Source organism: Nylanderia fulva, unplaced genomic scaffold, assembly GCF_048542155.1.
Source record: "Nylanderia fulva isolate GAGA-0341 unplaced genomic scaffold, ASM4854215v1 Scaffold13, whole genome shotgun sequence".
Lineage (NCBI taxonomy): Eukaryota > Metazoa > Arthropoda > Insecta > Hymenoptera > Formicidae > Nylanderia > Nylanderia fulva.
The window spans coordinates 3,103,474-3,121,824 of NW_028189518.1; the positions used below are offsets into that span (position 1 = coordinate 3,103,474).

Below are 18,351 nucleotides of genomic sequence, written 5' to 3' on the forward strand. Positions count from 1 at the left end.
ATTAATATTTTTTATCAAAGCTTCTCTTATTTCTATAATTTATTGTATCATAGATAAAGCTGTCGTATCTCTTTTTCCTCTTTACAATTAAAAAAATCATATACACATGTATATTGGCAAATAAATTATTAAAACTGTTAGAGAAAAAAGATATCGATAAAAAAAATTTTTTCAGCAAAATTAATCATGAAAATATAATAATTACTATTATTAATAAGAAATATGAAAGAGTTAAGGAAATGTAATATTATAAGAATTGTAAGACACAGTGGAAAAAAATTCAAGTTATGACAGTAATAAAGACAAGAGATTTCACGATAATACCACGCAGATAAAATTGTGCGGCATTGATCAATCTAGAATCCGATCTCCAATTAACCAAGACATTAACCGATAACCGATAATACTACGATAAAAACTTGGCTCAAGATAACAAATCTTCTTAGTACATTGTTACAAAGAACAGTCGCACTTTAACTACGACTGATTGTGAGTGAATCGTAAGAAACAATGCGGATTGCACTGCTGTTTCTGGCACTTTCGTGTTTCGTCTATGGTAAGTAACAAAAAAACTGATACATCAATAAGATCAACAATTCAGATTTTGTGAAAAATAACGTTCTAATTATTTTCGCGTGTTTCTGAAAATCAGTTAGACTCTTTGCCGCGGACAACGAGAGACAATTTTACTACATTAATATGCATAATCGAATGAAAATACGTATACAGAGTACTACGCAATGGAAATGAGATTGATAGAGCGTTAGTCACGTTTGGATAAAATTGAAACGGTTAATTAATTTTTCATTGAACTCGTCCATAATTACCACTGACCACATGTATATCCTGGAACATAGTTTTTACGCCCGCGGCGAGTAATGCGTTAAATAATTTATGCGTTGTAATATAATTCTGAAATTGTTATAAATTTCACTCTATAAATAAATCCTTTTGTCGTCGGGTAATTTAGATTTTATTTTGCGACACTGCTCGATACAATATGCATCGTCAATGATAATAATAATTTGTGCGTCAGGTTCGACAAGTTTTGTGGAAATTTCTGTCGATCATGGTTTGCAAATGCGTTTAACTGGTCGTATAGTTAATGGAACGAAGGCAGAGTTGAGACAATTCCCTTATCAGGTAATAGTTCCTTCCTAATTTTAATTTAACATAAATTTAAGGGGTGTTCTTTTTAGGTTTCTCTGACGCGTAGGTGGACTAAAATCCATTTCTGCGGTGGAAGCATTATTAGTGTCAATATAGTACTTACTGCAGCGCACTGTATGTTTATGTATGTATGAAGCAAAGGAATTTTAAATAGATATTTTAGTGATCGAGACGACAAACATTCTAAAAACACACGTTCATAAAGCATTATATTATTTTAAGACTGTTGTTAACATTTTGTGTTTCTCTTTTTCTTAGCATTAACTTTGCGCGATCTAATATAAAATTTTGTGATAATTTGATGATAAGTAATTCAATATATTTTGGTTTACATATCTGTAATTTTTCCAATTAATGAATAATTCTTATATATAACAGAATATTAATTATTCAATAAATCTATTTGTACATATTAGTATATGCGCTTAAAAAATATCTAGCTTTAATCAGAAATTAGTGAAATTGAATTACAGTAATTAATTTTATAGCAATAATGGAGTTATTAATCCATCGAGTTTTACCGTGGTCGGAGGAATAATACAGCTAAAGCAAAATACCAATACAAGACAGGAAAAAAATGTGAAGACAATTAAAATCCATCCAAAGTTTGATATGAATACGTTATACAACGATGTTGCCGTTTTACAAGTACAATTATGTTATATCATTTTGCAGATTAGTCGTTATTCAATGTTCTCGTGATCTTTAAAAGAAAAATAATCCATGTTTGGTGTTCATAGCTAGCGGAACCCTTTACGCTCACTCCGGAACTTCATAATGTTGCTTTGCCACAAAATCCTCCTGTACCCAAAACTCTCTGTCAAGTATCAGGATGGGGTTATCCAGAGAGTGTAAATATATATTGTATATACTTATACACGTGAAATGTTTTTGAACTGTAGAAAACTTTTTTCCAACTATAGAAAATATTTTAGGGTAACGCAACAGTGTCTAATGATTTGATGTACGTAGATCTGCCCATTCGATCAACAAAAGACTGTCGCAAATTGCTTGTAAACGTAACAGATTTACCGGCAGGAATGTTCTGCGCCGGCTATCTAGCAGGAGGAAAAGACGCCTGTCAAGTAATGCGCGTTCTCTTATTTATAAACTACACAATTCGTAAATTATTTTGTTACAATTTGTTTCTTTCGAATGTTTCAGGGTGATTCTGGTGGCGGGATGATTTGTAACGGTATTCTAACCGGTGTCGTTTCTGGTGGCCAGGGTTGCGCGTTGCCATTGCTTCCCGGAGTATACGCAGATATCTTTCATTATTTGGATTGGATAGTGCAGAATGAAAATGTAATAATAGTTAAGCAAATAGTTGACAATTGCACAGATAATAATCATAGTACATCTATAACGCCAACGATTCTAGTCGTGATGATTTCCTTCTTTTTTGTATTGCTATCGATAACACTTTACTCTTGAAATCAAGAAGAGTCTTTGTTGGTATAATGATAAACATGTTTGATGATTCTATTAAACGAAAAATAAACTTTTTCACAAACGTAGAAGTGCACGATTTATAAGTGTGCTTGTAACATTGTATGTGATACAATGTAATTGGTAAAAATTATAAGATGAATTTAATTTAAATGATAATTAAATTATGATTTAATTAGTTGTATATTTCAAAAGAAAAGCAGTTGTATTAATGTTTTATAATTTATTATAGGTTAAATATATTTAATCCATTTTGTAAGATATATTACGAGATATATTTTATGTGTATGAAATACACACATTAATACATTTTTATATTTTGTTCATGACTGTTCATGTTTTATATAATAATTTTAGTATTAAATTAAATAGTATCGATATATTTTTTGTAAAGAGTAATAAATATTTAAACGGTTATATATTTATTATTTTTTAATTTTATTTACTTGAAATTTAACTGAAATCAATCTCATATTGCATTTCTTAACATTATGACTTATGTGATGTGATGAAAATATTAGTTTAAGATTTCTTCTTGTACTTAAAATGTTTAAAAAATAATGTGTTAAAAAATATTTTAGTGATTTCTAACTACATAAGTTTTGACTGCACAATACACACTTTGAACTCTGCACAATAATAGTACACAAAGATATCAATTTATCACGTTAAAAATTATCTTATCAATAGAGATTAAATATCTCATAATGTTTCTATAAAAATATATACTTATTTAGAAGATAAATTTCCTATAGATATAGTTACATATGTAATAAACAATGTTCTACGTAGGTATATGTGTGTGCAATATTACAATTAAAAATTAATAACTTAATTTATTGTATCGGTTCTTTTAATATTTTAAGTTTATTAATATTTAACTATTAATATTTTATATAATTCTTCGTATTTATAATATATTACTGTATTTAAATATTTATTTCATAATTATAATCTTTTTGAATTATCAATCAATGCGGCAAAAATAAATCAATCTAACAATTCAAATTATTGATAATATTGTTGTTAATTTAATTATCTTCATTAAATGTAATATTAAAATTTCCGTTTAGTCATACCTATTTTTTGTATATGTATATGTACACATAGGTATACACATTTTTTTTTAATTATAATAAATGTGTGTTTAAGATTTTTAATTTGAATAAGAATATACGAATACACACTTTAAAGAATGCTTGCTCATTTTGTCTCATTTTATATATTGTATATATTATATTAGGTGCGAAAGAGATACGAGGTGTGATTTTTCGTTGCTTTTTGCGTGTGAAAAAAAAGAAGAGAATGCGAAAGAAAAAGAGACAAAATAGACGTATGATGTAGCTACTTTGATCTCAAACGAAAAGTAGCTCCGGCAGACGCGCAAAAGCTCATGCCCACTTAATACGTGGCGGATGATATCTCGAGAAATGTATTAGCGGATTGCTCAGTGCCAAGATGGGGAAACGTCTGTGGTATATTCGCGAATCGTCTAACTCCTTTGCCACGTCTGGTGGCTTCGCTGCACTGCTATTAAATTCTGCGCGAACCCGCCTGCACCTTTAAAGAAACGTAGAGACTCTTGCGGCTGCTCTTTTAAATTGGATATAAATTTCATGCGCTAATATTTGCTACGTACACGTGAAGCGAGTTACGAAAAATTACGAAATTTGATTACTCAGCTAGAAGAAACTGTCAACGTAATTATTCGATGTAATTGAATGGCGTGTTTTTCGATAGGAGTTAAAAAAATTAAAACTAAATATTTCGCAAACGCATCTTATATCTATATGAGATAGCGCATCTATTTGAGAGACGGCCTCATTAAACGTGATCTCCATAGGCATATTTTATTCGGCAAGGATAGAACATATATATTAATATGCAATATCTTTTTGTGTATGTACATAATAAACAATTAAAATATGAGATACATATTTGACTGAATAAATAAATAGCTGAAATCAAATAATTATTTTCTTGATATTCTAAGCAAAGAGAATAGAAGTTAATTTTAATTAGTATTTCGCAAATCTCACATACAAAAGAACGTATCTTATCACTTATTCAAATATGCTCATGACACGAGATTTCATTACATTTTAATCGGCAAAGACAGAGCGCATATCGACCGTGCTTGTACTTTCGCGTGAATGTTCGAGTTCTTCCGGCTCGCGTGACCGTAATCTCCTAAGACAGACTTCCGCTTCCGAAAGTTAATCCTCGTGGAAACCTGAGACACGCTCCTAGCAGGGATTTCAGGGTCGTGTGCACCCGATCGATGCCCAGCTTGAAGCGATCGTGAGAGTACGAAAGAGAGATGAGTGAAGAAACAAAAAGTAGAGTGCACGAAATCAGGAAACGAATGACTCGCAAAAGTAGGAGAGATGGCGGGAAAAGGAAGGAAAAATATAGGAATTGCCGTGTTTCATCTGAAACATAACTTCTTCTGATACGCTCTCGTCCCTTTGGCTTCGCTTCTTTTTTCCTTTTTTAAAGGAACTCGGAAGGGCGTTTTTCACGACTTCTCCGATACCCCTGCGGCTTTCAGTCCCGGATGTTGCGTACCGACGAGGTCCATTCGTGACCTCTTTAATCCCGGGATCGAATAAGAATTCATTAGGAAGATATACAGAGCCTAAACTCGCTCTCGCGTAGGGGAGGACTTTTTGGCTTTCTCTGTACTACCACGCGCGCGTCTGGGGTTTTAAATAAATTAAAAGTTTGCATTTTCTACGGAGCCGGTAACTTTGCCCAAACGCGACAGCAAGCTAAATTCGAAAGCTCGGGGTGGAGTGGGACAAAGCGCTCTCGACGATGAAGTTCTCTCTAATTACTCTTAGAATCGAAGCTGAGAAACGGGAGGGTGAATTCGGAAGACGAAAAACGGTAGTGGACTTATTCATGACGGAGTTCCACATTTCTCGCGAGCTAGCGAAGAAAAAAGTGCGCGACTTCCTTGCTTGGACGTTAAATTACACGCTTAAAAAGAAAAACCGAAATTTTGTATCTTACGATACGTAGGCGTTTATGAATGATACATAAATTCGTAGATCTGTGTGGATACTACGTAGGCGAATTCATTATATTAATTGTACGTTTCTACTCTGATCGTGCGTAGGCATTTTTGTTGGAAGTATAATGATAAAATTTGTTTAGCGAAGAGATATAATATTTCTCATCTTCCCGAATGAAATTGATCTCATTGCATTAGATGATTATTTAGATAAGACTCGTGATTATTTATTAGGCATTCATAAAAATCGTTGTTAGACGTTAGCATACATAATATAATTAAAAAGCCTCGATATTCTTCAATTAGATATAAATATATAAAATTCCTTCGAAAGATTGATATACATATAGAAATGTGTTTTATTTAATATAAATAGATTACTTTCTTGTTAAAAGCACAATGCAGAGTAAGGAAGATCATTTACGTGAATAATTTTGTAACACATTTAAAGCTGCGAAATGGTTGAAGGCTTTTACGTCAACTTCGTGTCATGATGAAGAACGAATCTTAATGGAACACTTAATGACTTCGTTACGCATTAATGGTTGCCTGGAAACTGCTTAAAGATGCACGAGGAAATCGTTTCCGTTAGATGTGACCGAAAATTCCAATAGCTTCCCCAACGAAATGGGTAATGGGTGAGTTTGTTTCGCAAAGGATAGATTGTTGTAACATAAAATAAATTTTCATATACTCTGCATTGAATTTTTTAATTATGTATATGTATGTAATTTAGAAATAGTCATTTTTTAGATAATTTGTAATTATATATATACGCGAAAAATTTATGCATTATTAACGCCTGCAATTATTTCGAAACGTATATTGATTTGATGTAATATTAAAAGAAGCAACATTTTCTTTAGTTTGTGTTATTAATTATTGAACATTCTGTATCTTATTTCTAACAGAAGAAATAAAAGTAATGAGGACATTTCAATATTATAACTGTTATAATAATAACATTTATTTATCTTCTTCTTCATTTGCAGCTTATATAATTTTTACTCTTTCAGTATATTTTTATTACTCACAAATAAGATAAATCTTCACTTCTAATAACGTAGTTGATGTTTGTTGATGGTCAGCTTTGCGAAAGAAGATGAAAGAAACGTTTATTCGTTTTTCTACATCCATGCTGGATGCCGACTTTGATCAACTAATTAATTAAATGTAAACGCGACGCTCTCTCTTTTACATTTATCATGGATTTCGTTTTTTTCTGCAGTTTTCTTTCGTCTCCGTTTTACCGATTCTCCCTCGTTCGTTTTCCTTCATTCTTTTTCCAATCATTTTTGCGCTTATTGTATGCAAGTATCTCGAGAGCGAGCTTCAGAAATTCCCAAGTCACTTATTTGCGTTTTAAGAGTTCTTCTACGCGATGCAAACGGCTAATTGGCTGATGTTCACTATCTTTCAACGTTAAATACGACGAAACTGTTCATCTATCTCCATGCATTTATCTTTACCCATATAATTAATATATTCTAATGAGCTTTGTTCTTAATGTGCATCATAAATTAACGCCATAGAAGTTATAATGTCATATCATGAATTAATAGGAAATGCAATATACAATGTACTTGCAGTTTTGTCCACGTAAACAATAAAGCTAATTAATTTTTCTTTACTAAGAACTAGGTTTTTTTTATATATATGTAATACATATAATGTTATTATCTCGCTTGCATTACAATTTTAGTTTATTGTGACATAATCTGCATCAGATCTATTTCGAATTAAAATTTGCACATTTATATATACATTTGACTTCCGAAAAGTTTTCGGTATCAGACACAAATCAGATTGACGTTTCGCGGACACTTAATTATCGCGCCAAATTATGAAATGCTAATGGTATTTCGGATGCTGAACGGTAAGCAGCGTTTAAATAAAGAGATTATACCGTCACGTATCCTACGGGAAACGGATTGCACAGACACATCGCAGTCCAAGGGTAGCGCGATTTCCCGTCGCGGATTATAATTCGTCGTGGGACAAGTTTCTCGCGCTTTATCGTTAATTTCTTAGCAGCATTTATTGCGGAAGTTAAATGCTTACGAAATTCCGTATTACTGTATCGTGGTCTAAGCTGCTAGTTTTCCCTCTCCCTCTCTCTTTCTCTTTCTTTTCTCGTTCTACTCTGTTATCTTCTTCTGCTGTTGCTGCCGCGAGCATCCTCTCTGGCGCGAAACGACGATCGTACGGTAGAGTCATTAAGAACTTTCTCGCTCCTGGTGGTCGGAACTATGGAAAATGGATGAGAGCGGGCTATCGTTATTTTCTCCGGATGTTTCTCGCTCTCCAAGGGATCTGATGGTGGCGGAAAATGGAAGGATACGCCGCGAGGCAAAACGATTTTGTCTCGCTGCTTTCTGCTTGATTGCGACGTCGCGACAAATAAAGTGTATACGCCATCGAGCAACGATGTCGAGCGAACAAACGCATTGAACAAATTACTTTCGGGAGAATTTTACTCGAGGATTAATCGGCGCATTTTTTATTCTTGCATATGTTATATACAAATTTTCTTTTCCCTACAATAGTATATTGTGTATCAAGTGCGGAAAGTTGACAATTGGTCACGAGTGCGGGGGATGGACGCACGAGCCGAAGGCGAGTGCGACCACCCCACACGAGTGAACAATTGTCAATTCGCACGTGATACACATACTATTTTGTATTACAAGTGCAGGCAAAGTGGCTTTGTGCACGGCTGAAGCCGTGGATTGGACAATGACTTTGAACGCGGCTCAGCCGTAGGCAATGGCTTTGAATGCGGCTTATTTACTCACCGCGTCGCCGCTAGAAGCCGGCGTGGGAAATCGGCCGCTTTCCGCACAGAAAACACGCACACAAAGTGCCACTTTGCCTGCACGTGTAATACAAAAAACATTACACGCGGTTAAAATCGTCACGTAATGCGAATGATTGTTCGAGGAATCGGTTGCAATTGTTCTTCCCGGATTGCCTGTTCTTTCACGGTGCATTTCGCGGTTAGACGGGCCGAACGTTTTCACTCTTTTTTACCTACTATTGTAAAAATACAATTTCTCCGGAAAATTGGGTTGCGATTTTCTCGATATTTTTACGAGAGACCCGATAACAGGTTTCGCAGCTTGCCGCGGGTTTCCCGTCTCTTTCATGCTCCGTCTCGTTTCTCCGCTTCTCTGACCGCCCCATCCTTCGCCTTCAGCGAACGTTGGGATGCAATTACTTAACGTAGCGAGCGCGCCGCCCTTTTCTCGCCGATGAAAAATGCGCGCACGCCGGCGGTTGCGCCGCTTAAATCTTTCCCATTTGTCAGCTTGCCCTTGGCTACTGGACGTACCTTTTCGCTTCTCTGCATCTTTCAGAACAGAGGAGATCAGTGTTTTTTTCGCGTCGAGACTTTCGCGGCGAGTCTGAAAGAAATATCGCCATTTTTTTCCTTTTTTTTCTTTTGGTAATAGATTATTAATAATAGTTTAGGGAGGGGCCACGATGTTCCATTGTAAGATTAATGTTTTCTATACTACGCTTCTTTTTTTCTTTAAATGCTCTACTTGTTATTATTTTTATGTCGTTTACATTCTTGAAAAAGAAGAAGAAAAAATTGTAACACAAGAACTCGCTTCTCAAGTTTGTTGTTTTCGAGAGATTCCGTCGTACGGCGATTTTCTCCCGCGACAAGAATAAGAAACAGAACTTTTTTCGACAACGTGATTTTACTGCGGAATGGGTGCCCTCGTGTGCAGAGAGAAACGAGCTGGGAGGGACGAGCACCCTTGTCCTTTGAACTTGTCAGACACGTAAAAGAATCGTGTTCACAAATCTGCATTTTGTCACGATCGTGGGGTCATGTGCCAAGGAGGGCAGATTTCCTCATTGATCTGTGACAAGTCTTTCGATAAAGGGGAAAGTAAATTGGGGAAAGTAAATTGGGTTATCTCGGGCAAAATATCATCAAAGTGAAAAGGTTTTTCCACGAAAGACTCTTTCTTTTAACAAGCATATAATATATATCCTATTACAATCATCAGTCGTTTGAAAAGATTTGAATTTTTTAGACACTGCAAATTCTTGATTTTTAAGAGAATCGTCTGAAATGTGTATAAGGAAAAATATGCGCAAAATACATATATGCGTATTTCTGACTTTCTTCTCCGTCGCAATATATTCGAATCTCTCATCTAAATCCCGGAGGATAGTTTCGAATGTTTGTTTGCTGGGGGTATATACCGTCTCCAAAGTTGCGCGCGACGAGCATAAAGAAGACCACTATTTTTCAAACTTTGTTCCGGCGAACACGAACAACAGAGGAGTGTGCAGCGAACGGCGCGGATATATAACTTGGTGTCACTGGCGCACGAATGGTCGTTACATTCGTCCTGGCGCCGGTACGTCTCACGGATGTCGTGACAGAGCACGCGAGTGCTTTCGATTTCCTCCGTTTCTCATACCGTCCATTGTGTCCTTTTTCTCCTACGATTCGCTTTTTCGCGACCACTTGTTCCGCAGGGTGTCGACTGCGGGAATTCCCGAAATCGCGGAATACCGAGAATCACGCGCGCGCGGCTCATTTTCATATTTTCGTAATACTATGTATTTCCTGAAAACAACCCTCGTACGAACTCGTACGATATTTTATATCGTGACGGATAAAACGCGTATAAAACGATTATTTTATTGCAATAATATTTTATCGTAGCGGATGTATAAAATATGACACAAAATATGACGACTGTCGGTTTCTTTCTTTTTTACGCACTGGTTTAAATAAGACGAAATTTTATATCATATTATATTTATGTATTTTGTTACATTATATGTATATTTCGATAAATGCTATATTAATTTTTGAACGCTAACTGTGAAAGTGCATTATTTCTATATCATTCAGGATGTGTAATTTTATCATTTTATATCGAACAATGAGAACTTTTTAATACCGGAAATTTCCAGTTTGCACAGAAAATACGCTATAAAGCTCGCAGACCATGTCATGCGTCGATATCAAAATAATAATAGCGAAAATAATCAGTGAAAACAGATTATTGTTCAAACAGGAAAATGCGGGGAGTTTTCATCAACATGATTATGAAATTCAATTATCTGACGCTATCGAATCTGACAATTACTGTCGGATTACTCGAACCTTTAAATTTCCAGATTTAGAGAACAAAAAAAATGTTTGTCATATGCACTAGACAATCGAAAATGTATGCTTGGCTTTTTAAAATTAATTTATTATATTCAATGTTTTTATTCATGTTTTTCTCTTTCTCGCAAAAAGAAATAAATCGCGAAAATGTATACGTTTCATGCATTAACTTTTAATGTCTATTGTATTTTTCTGCACTAACAATATAATTTTACGTATTGTTACAGGCTGAAACACATTGATACTTTAGTTAGAATTTTTCTCTTTTCCCGGAATACTCGATTATTGATGACGATGCGGGTGCGTATCTATTTTTATTGCGTCAAAGATAACTATATAGAGAAAATAAGACTATCATAGGGGTTTCTCTTTCTCTCTCGTCACTTTCTTTTTTCCCTTTCCTCTTTCCTAGGTTCTTTTAAAAAAAAAGAATTTCCAGCTTATATCTTTTATTGCAAAGAATTAAAAAAAAATATTTGTGTGATATAACATTAGAATTATTAAATAATTATAAACATAATCGCACACGACGCTTTTTTTATATTAAATAATAGATAAACGCAAAATGTTCCGTTGGGATGTTACGGTTAAGCTTGAAAAAATGATAGGCGAAAATTGCATTTTCCAAATGTCGAACAAGCTACAGCCTCGGTATCAAATTACGAGACAGAATCTCATCATTGCAGAATCGCGTGCGCCTTATTGTGCCCTCCTCTCTCATTTTCCTTCAGGCGTGTATCTAACGGGAGCTCTTAAGCCATTCATATTTCTCTTTAACGTCCGCGACATAAAGCTCGAGTAACGAGAAAATTTCGACGAGAGAGCAGAGCCGCCCCGGTGCTCAAGGTGCAGTAACGAGAAGCGGTTAAAAATACGATTCTTTGTCCGCGGGAGAGAAGCTCGGATCCTCCACGCGTGCGCTCTCTTAGTTGGGATGCTGGGAAATAAATAAAAAAGGCCGCGTGGAATTTCGTGTCCATTCCAAAATTGGAACTGAGGGAGCCTCTTGTGTTCGAAACGCTCTTGGAATGCGCTCGGTGGAGAAGGAATTTAGAGAAGCGGTTTTCGGAGCAATGTTTGCTCCAAAAAAATAGGGGAAATGCCAGTTGCACAATAATATAATATTTTACGACAGTATCGAGAAATTATTTTTTTATAATAGAAACGATATATTAAATTCGACCCAAACTGGCCAAGAAATTTTTATTTTATTTCCACAACGTTTCGACCATCTGTTTTTGGTCCTTTTCAAGTGAAAAACTAGAACGGTACAATTAATTAAAATTAATAAACATTTTTGAAGGTAAACGCAAGAATTAAAAATTTTTTACATACTTCTTTGATAAAAGCGCAGTTAGTTGACACTGTTGTCATGATTATTAAACAATATGATTGTTTAAAAAAAATTTTTAATTCTTGCGTTTACCTTCAAAAATGTTTATTAATTTTAATTAATTGTACCGTTCTAGTTTTTCACTTGAAAAGGACCAAAAACAGATGGTCGAAACGTTGTGGAAATAAAATAAAAATTTCTTGGCTAATTTGGGTCAAATTTAATATATCGTTCCTATTTTAAATACCACCAGCGACGTTTTAAGTATTCAATTTGATTTTATTTTTTTATATCAAATTGTACAGTCGCGAAGAAAATGATCTTTCTTTGTTCATCAATTTTGAAGCGATCGGACAGTGAATACGAGTACGATGGAATTACTGTTTTCGTTTTGCAGATTATTATTTTTATATAGGTAATTGTGTAAATAAATTTCTGATACTGAATTGCCGAAGAGAAGATTAATCTTGATCGATGTATTTATATATGCATATTATTCTATTCGTCACGTTGACGAAATATTATTACGAGCAACGTTAGAAATCTTGGCGATTTTCGCTGACAGTGATATTGACGAAGTTTGCACCCACTGCTGCCCAGATGCCATCGCACTTTCAGCATTACTGTCTGCTGTACTGCCCGCTTTTAGGCTCTCTTGGCGCGTAACGCAATTTGAAAATGAAAGCAATTAGTGCGAAAACAGCCTGTATAGACGCGGGTACTCACTTCGTACTAGATGGGGACCCTCCGTCCGGCACGGCGGGTAGATAAATCGATTATTGTCCTGATAACAACACCGAGCCAGGTGCAGCAGCAACGAGCCGCGCCTCTTTTGTAATGAAACTTTCCAAAGTAGACTACATAATTAACGTTGACAATTTTGAAAGCGCATATTCTTTACGAGCGTGTTGCGTTTTTGCAAATTAATTATTTCCTCCTAATTATAAAATGAATACTTTAATATTAATCAATTTCGATTGGATAAGATTGATTCTTTTGTATAACTATGATTTTTTCTATTTTATTTAATACGATGTTATAAACTTACATTTATTTAAATAATTTGCTTTCAGGATTTCAAAGTTCTTACAACATTATACATATATTAAAACGATATTAAAAGTTATAACTATGATTTTTTTCTATTTTATTTAATACGATGTTATAAACGTACATGTATTTAAATAATTTGTTTTCAGGATTTCAAAGTTCTTACAACATTATACATATATTAAAACGATATTAAAAGTTATAACTATGATTTTTTCTATTTTATTTAATACGATGTTATAAACTTACATGTATTTAAATAATTTGCTTTCAGGATTTCAAAGTTCTTACAACATTATACATATATTAAAACGATATTGCATTGAGATTAGATGTTAAGATATTAAGTTAATTAAAATGAAAATTACTCGAAACAAATATGTATGAAATAAATTACGTATTAACACGGCTGAAATAGCGATATGATTTATAAGCTCTAATCCGAACTGAAATGGTAGGGGTCTTAATTGCTACTCATTTAAGAGATGATTTAGGAGAGTAAATCATCGCGTGTCGCGAAAGAATTGATTTTCTTCCGCGCCCCATTAATAAACAGTTCGCGCGTGCATGCGCTGCTGTTGGAGCTGTTAGGGCAAAAAATTTCCACCCCACTATTTGGCAAAAGTCGTTAAACGCGGTAACGACTCCGCCTTAAGCGCGTACGTTTCTCGGTTCCTCCTTTTTTTTGTCCCCGTCAGAAAACCCGTAGCCTCCTAAACCGGGATCTTTTGATCCTGCGTGACGTACGTCCATACCCTTTCGCGTTTAGCGTGGTCATCCCCCATAAATTTCGGAATTACATTCTGCAGTCCGGGATCTCTCCTCGGTTGCGTTCTCGCGTAGAAATGGGACAAATATTTACCGGCGATCTTCTCGCAGCTGTAATACTGAAATACGATCACTTGTTTCTCTTGTCGGAACGACCGGTGGCAGACGCGAACGACATTTCGGGTAGGGTAAGAGGGTACGACTTTTTTTCTCTGACGATCGGAGATAAGACGTTACACGTTTCGCGTGCGTGCGCGCGAGTTTTCGAGATGGTTATCTAAATTAACCAACACTCGCGTCCGGTTCTCGATCGGAAACTTTGGCAAGTCTTTTCATATTCGTATAATGAAAAGCGATATAAATGAGTCAACGATACGCGATAAACTTGTGTAGCAACGCCTTATAATTTTTGATATACATGCGATGTGATAATAAATTCTCGTAAAATATACATATAAATATATTTATACAAAAATGTAATAATATCAAATTGTTTTTTTTTTTTGACAAATATTTTGCACATGTGACAGATATATTTTATTCGTTAAATTTTAGCTTATTAAGAAGGATAATTTATTGTTGAATAATTTATTAGAGAGTAATTTTTCTCGTGTAACGAATAAATTATTTCGTTCAGTGATAACAATGCTTTTTATGTGAATGGTTCTAATCTAAATGGCCTTGCTCTCCCTTTTTGCTGGACCAACCACCTTTCTGATAATTAGAGTCAATACGGTCTCGCCTCTTTTATCTGTCCATTGCTATAGTTATATTTTTTTACTGTTTCATATAATCGCACTTTGCTCCAACCATCCAAACTCTTTCTACGGTTCTTTTTTTGCGCATTTGCCTCAAGTGCTAAAGCGTTATCGCAGCAATGATAATTGCACGATTTACCGTTGTCATAAATTGCATTTACAATCCGAAAATAGAAAGTCACAACCGCTACTTGTACATCAACTATATATGTATGTATCATATTCCAAAATAAAGTCTAAATGTTTTAATTTGGAATTTTTAATTCTTTTTATATGAGTTAGATAAAAAATAATTTTAAGAAATAATTTAATATCGTTTTATTTAATCGCAGAAGTAGATATTTGTATTGTTAACCATTCGAAATTTCTTATAGAGAAAGATTGGTTGTCGAAGAAAAATAAAAGAATTATTTTACGTAATTTTCTTCGCCCTTTGATGTCACATCTTAAAAAAATTCGCGGAATATTATTTTTACATGTAAATTTGCTTAATCTACAAAAAAAAGCCAGTGTATTTTCGCGACGCGACGAGAGTAATGTAAGTAGCAAGAGCTTCGAAGCTTCGGAGGGGGTCTAGGATTCTGATAATATTATATATATGATATATCTTCTAGCTTCGGAGCGACGTCTTCTCGGCGCAGCGACGTTGTATTAACCCGACTGCAAGAAAGTCAGTCGAGCTGGGTAATTGCCACCCTTGCTGCCAGCACCCTTCTGCGCGAACCGTAATACCGTTATTTTTATTAAGTTTTTCTACGTAGAGAGAAGGAAGGAGAAAGAGAGAAGAATAACTCTCATATCACCGACCGAGTGAGCTCAATGTCTGCTCTCTCCCAAAAAAGGGAGAAACGATAAACTGTCCCGGCGCGAGGGACAAAAAAGCGGGATACTCTACAGGGTGATCTCGAGAAAAAGGAGTTCGAAGTTCGCGTATAACGAGTGCAGGCAAATCCCTTAAACGGACGGACAGCGTCTCCATCAAAACTTCGGTACTCAGTCCCGGTTTGATGAAGTTGTCTAGAACAGGTCGCGCGATTCTCACGCGAATTTACAGCCGGCTACTTGAGATTTCGCGCGATTCCCTCTGCACAGAAAAAACAGTATCCTTGAGAGAATGCAAATATGCCTTGATTCAAGTATATTTTATCCTTATAATAGCGCCAAATATAAATAATTTTGGATAAAGGATAATTTATCCTTAAAACAAAGTGCAAAATATTCTTGGTTCAAGCTGAAATTTACTTATAAATATTGCAAGGACAAGTGTGCATCGGATATAAGCGGTACTTTCAAATATATATAATAATTCTTAGTTCAAATGTGACTAAGTTTGTTTTTACCATATGCGATTTTTAAAACAAGAATATATCTTAAGGATAAAATATACTTTACACAAACTTATTTATTATTAAGGCAAATGAAAATTTGTGATTATAAAGAGCATTCTATGCTTAAATCAATCAAATAGCGTTCAAGAATAAAAATATACTTGAATCAAGGATTCCTTTTTTTCTGTGTGCGTAATCGCTTCTTTTTTTCTGGTGTTACGATTCGGAGAATATTTCGCGTAGGTACCATAGATAAAGCGCAGATGTGAAGCTGCTTCTGCGGTTTCGGTTTATTATGAGTTAAAGAAGAATCATTGCGTCGCAGATAAAGTGGAGAACTTTAATCACGACTTTTTTTCTTTTTTTATAAATTAGACTTTTGTCTTTTAATTTTTCCTTTGTTGCAAGTTCAACGTTTATTTCAAATTCACTGGTGTATGAGAAAAAAATTCTATATTTAAAGAGTGAAATATATATTTTGATTAACTTGTTTCAATATTTCAAAAATTGAGCGCATGCTTGAAATTTTCATTTAATTGAATTTATTCGTACAACAGCCTGATTATTTTATATACAATAGAACCTTCTATTCGAATAAAAATAATAACTGAAAAATCTAAATGTATAATGAATAAGTTGAAACGGGATATGAGAAAAGCGAAAGCTAAATGAGTAAATTCATTATTACACGAGCATCGTGCGGTTTAAGTAAAATGCTTACCGGTGTTTGTCGGCAATCGTTCTCGCAGTTAGTTACAAATTATCCATCGTTTATCGCGGTTTACCACAACTTCCGGATTATCCGTACGTTCTCGCAAGATAAACAGCCGCGTAAATCCACAGAAGTTCCGCTTATTTGCTGAATTTTGCATTCTCGTGTCGGTTTTAAACGTTCTAAATTAGCCTTCTTTAATCGAGACTAATCCCGAGACTCCAGCCGCGCGAAAGAACTTTGCCTTTTGCTAATTAGGCATACTTCGCGGTATCTTTATGTAATTAAAACAAAACTTTACGGAAATTAGCCGGGAGCGGGAGAAGGAAAGATAATCTCGATTTGCAGGAAAGACTCTCTCTCCCTTCTATTTCCTTTTTCGCAGTAGTTCGAAAGCCAAACACGAACGCGCGGGCTCTCTACGAATGCGCTGCAGAAGCCAGCAGCACCGGCCGTATTAATTAAAGGAAAACTTTTTTAATTCGACCGTCTCGTACTTACGAGCGCATACTGTCGAGACGACTACGAGTGAGCCGCGTGCCCATGAATAATAAAAAGAGAGAGGCCGGCCGAACTCTGTCATAAATGTTATACACAGACGTGCTGAATATTTACTTGTTTCAAAAGCGCTGGGGATAAAAGGGAAAGCACGGGATTGTCACCGTTTGGCGTGGTGATTTATCTCGCGCGAACAGAGACAGAAAGAGAGCGAAAGAGATATAGCAATGTGTTGTGTGTCTACAGTCTAGACCCTCTTCTCGAGAGATGATCTCGGCGGCGTCGCGACGCCAAGGTCACGGTTTCTACAGGTGTGGTCATTAATTTCGAGGAATTGCGGGGGAAAAGTCCGAAACAAATCATTCCGTGACGGGATGTTTGTCAAGATCTTATTACGAGTGAGCGAACTTTCATTGCTTCATTTATATAATGTTAATGGAGAATCTTTGATAATCTGTTATTAAATTATACAATACTATTTCTAGTTTGCTAGTGTAGCAATTTCTAGTTAATTAAATTTTCTTTCTGATAAATATTTTCTGATATTACAAAATTTCCCCTTCTCTTAATTATATATTAGAAGATCGTGTTACTATCGAAAGTTATTACAAGATGAAAATAAATAATGATTATACATATCTTATATATTATTTACTTACTTGAGAATGTCGCTCTTCTTTAATTTTTCACATATATTCACCGTATTTCAGTATCATATGCATTATTTTTCATTTCTATGTGTAGAATGCTTTAATTATGTATATATTAAAGGCATCTATATCGTAAGTTTGATCTAATTCATTCTACTTTATCTATTTTATAAGGTAACGAATCTATGTACAATCAGAGTGTCCAGCAGATTCGATGAAAAAAATTCCCTGACTTTTGCAGATTTTCCAAGACCGGAAATTAATTTTTTCCCTGACTTTTTAGTATTATTTTTTCTAAATATATAATTTGCATATATCTATATGATAAATCAATTAAATGTTAAATCATGAAATCCTTGAGATATTTTTGTCAACAATGAAAAGATTCGAAAGTTAAAACAAAAATTTAAATCAATTATACAATCTACATTATATACGATAATCGAAACAAACATGTCACACTATAAACTATTTAA

The 18,351-nt window shown here is 34.7% G+C and overlaps 1 protein-coding gene across 1 annotated transcript; it reads left to right on the forward strand.

The window, feature by feature from the left end:
* Positions 1 to 462: 462 nt before the first annotated feature.
* LOC114932512 (trypsin alpha) lies at positions 463 to 3,036 on the forward strand. The gene is made up of 7 exons (XM_029304750.2): positions 463 to 556; positions 1,037 to 1,143; positions 1,200 to 1,294; positions 1,659 to 1,818; positions 1,911 to 2,021; positions 2,106 to 2,255; positions 2,335 to 3,036. Exons 1-7 carry the CDS (start codon positions 511 to 513, stop codon positions 2,602 to 2,604), a joined length of 939 nt encoding a protein of 312 aa, XP_029160583.1. The 5' UTR covers positions 463 to 510; the 3' UTR covers positions 2,605 to 3,036.
* Positions 3,037 to 18,351: the final 15,315 nt, after the last annotated feature.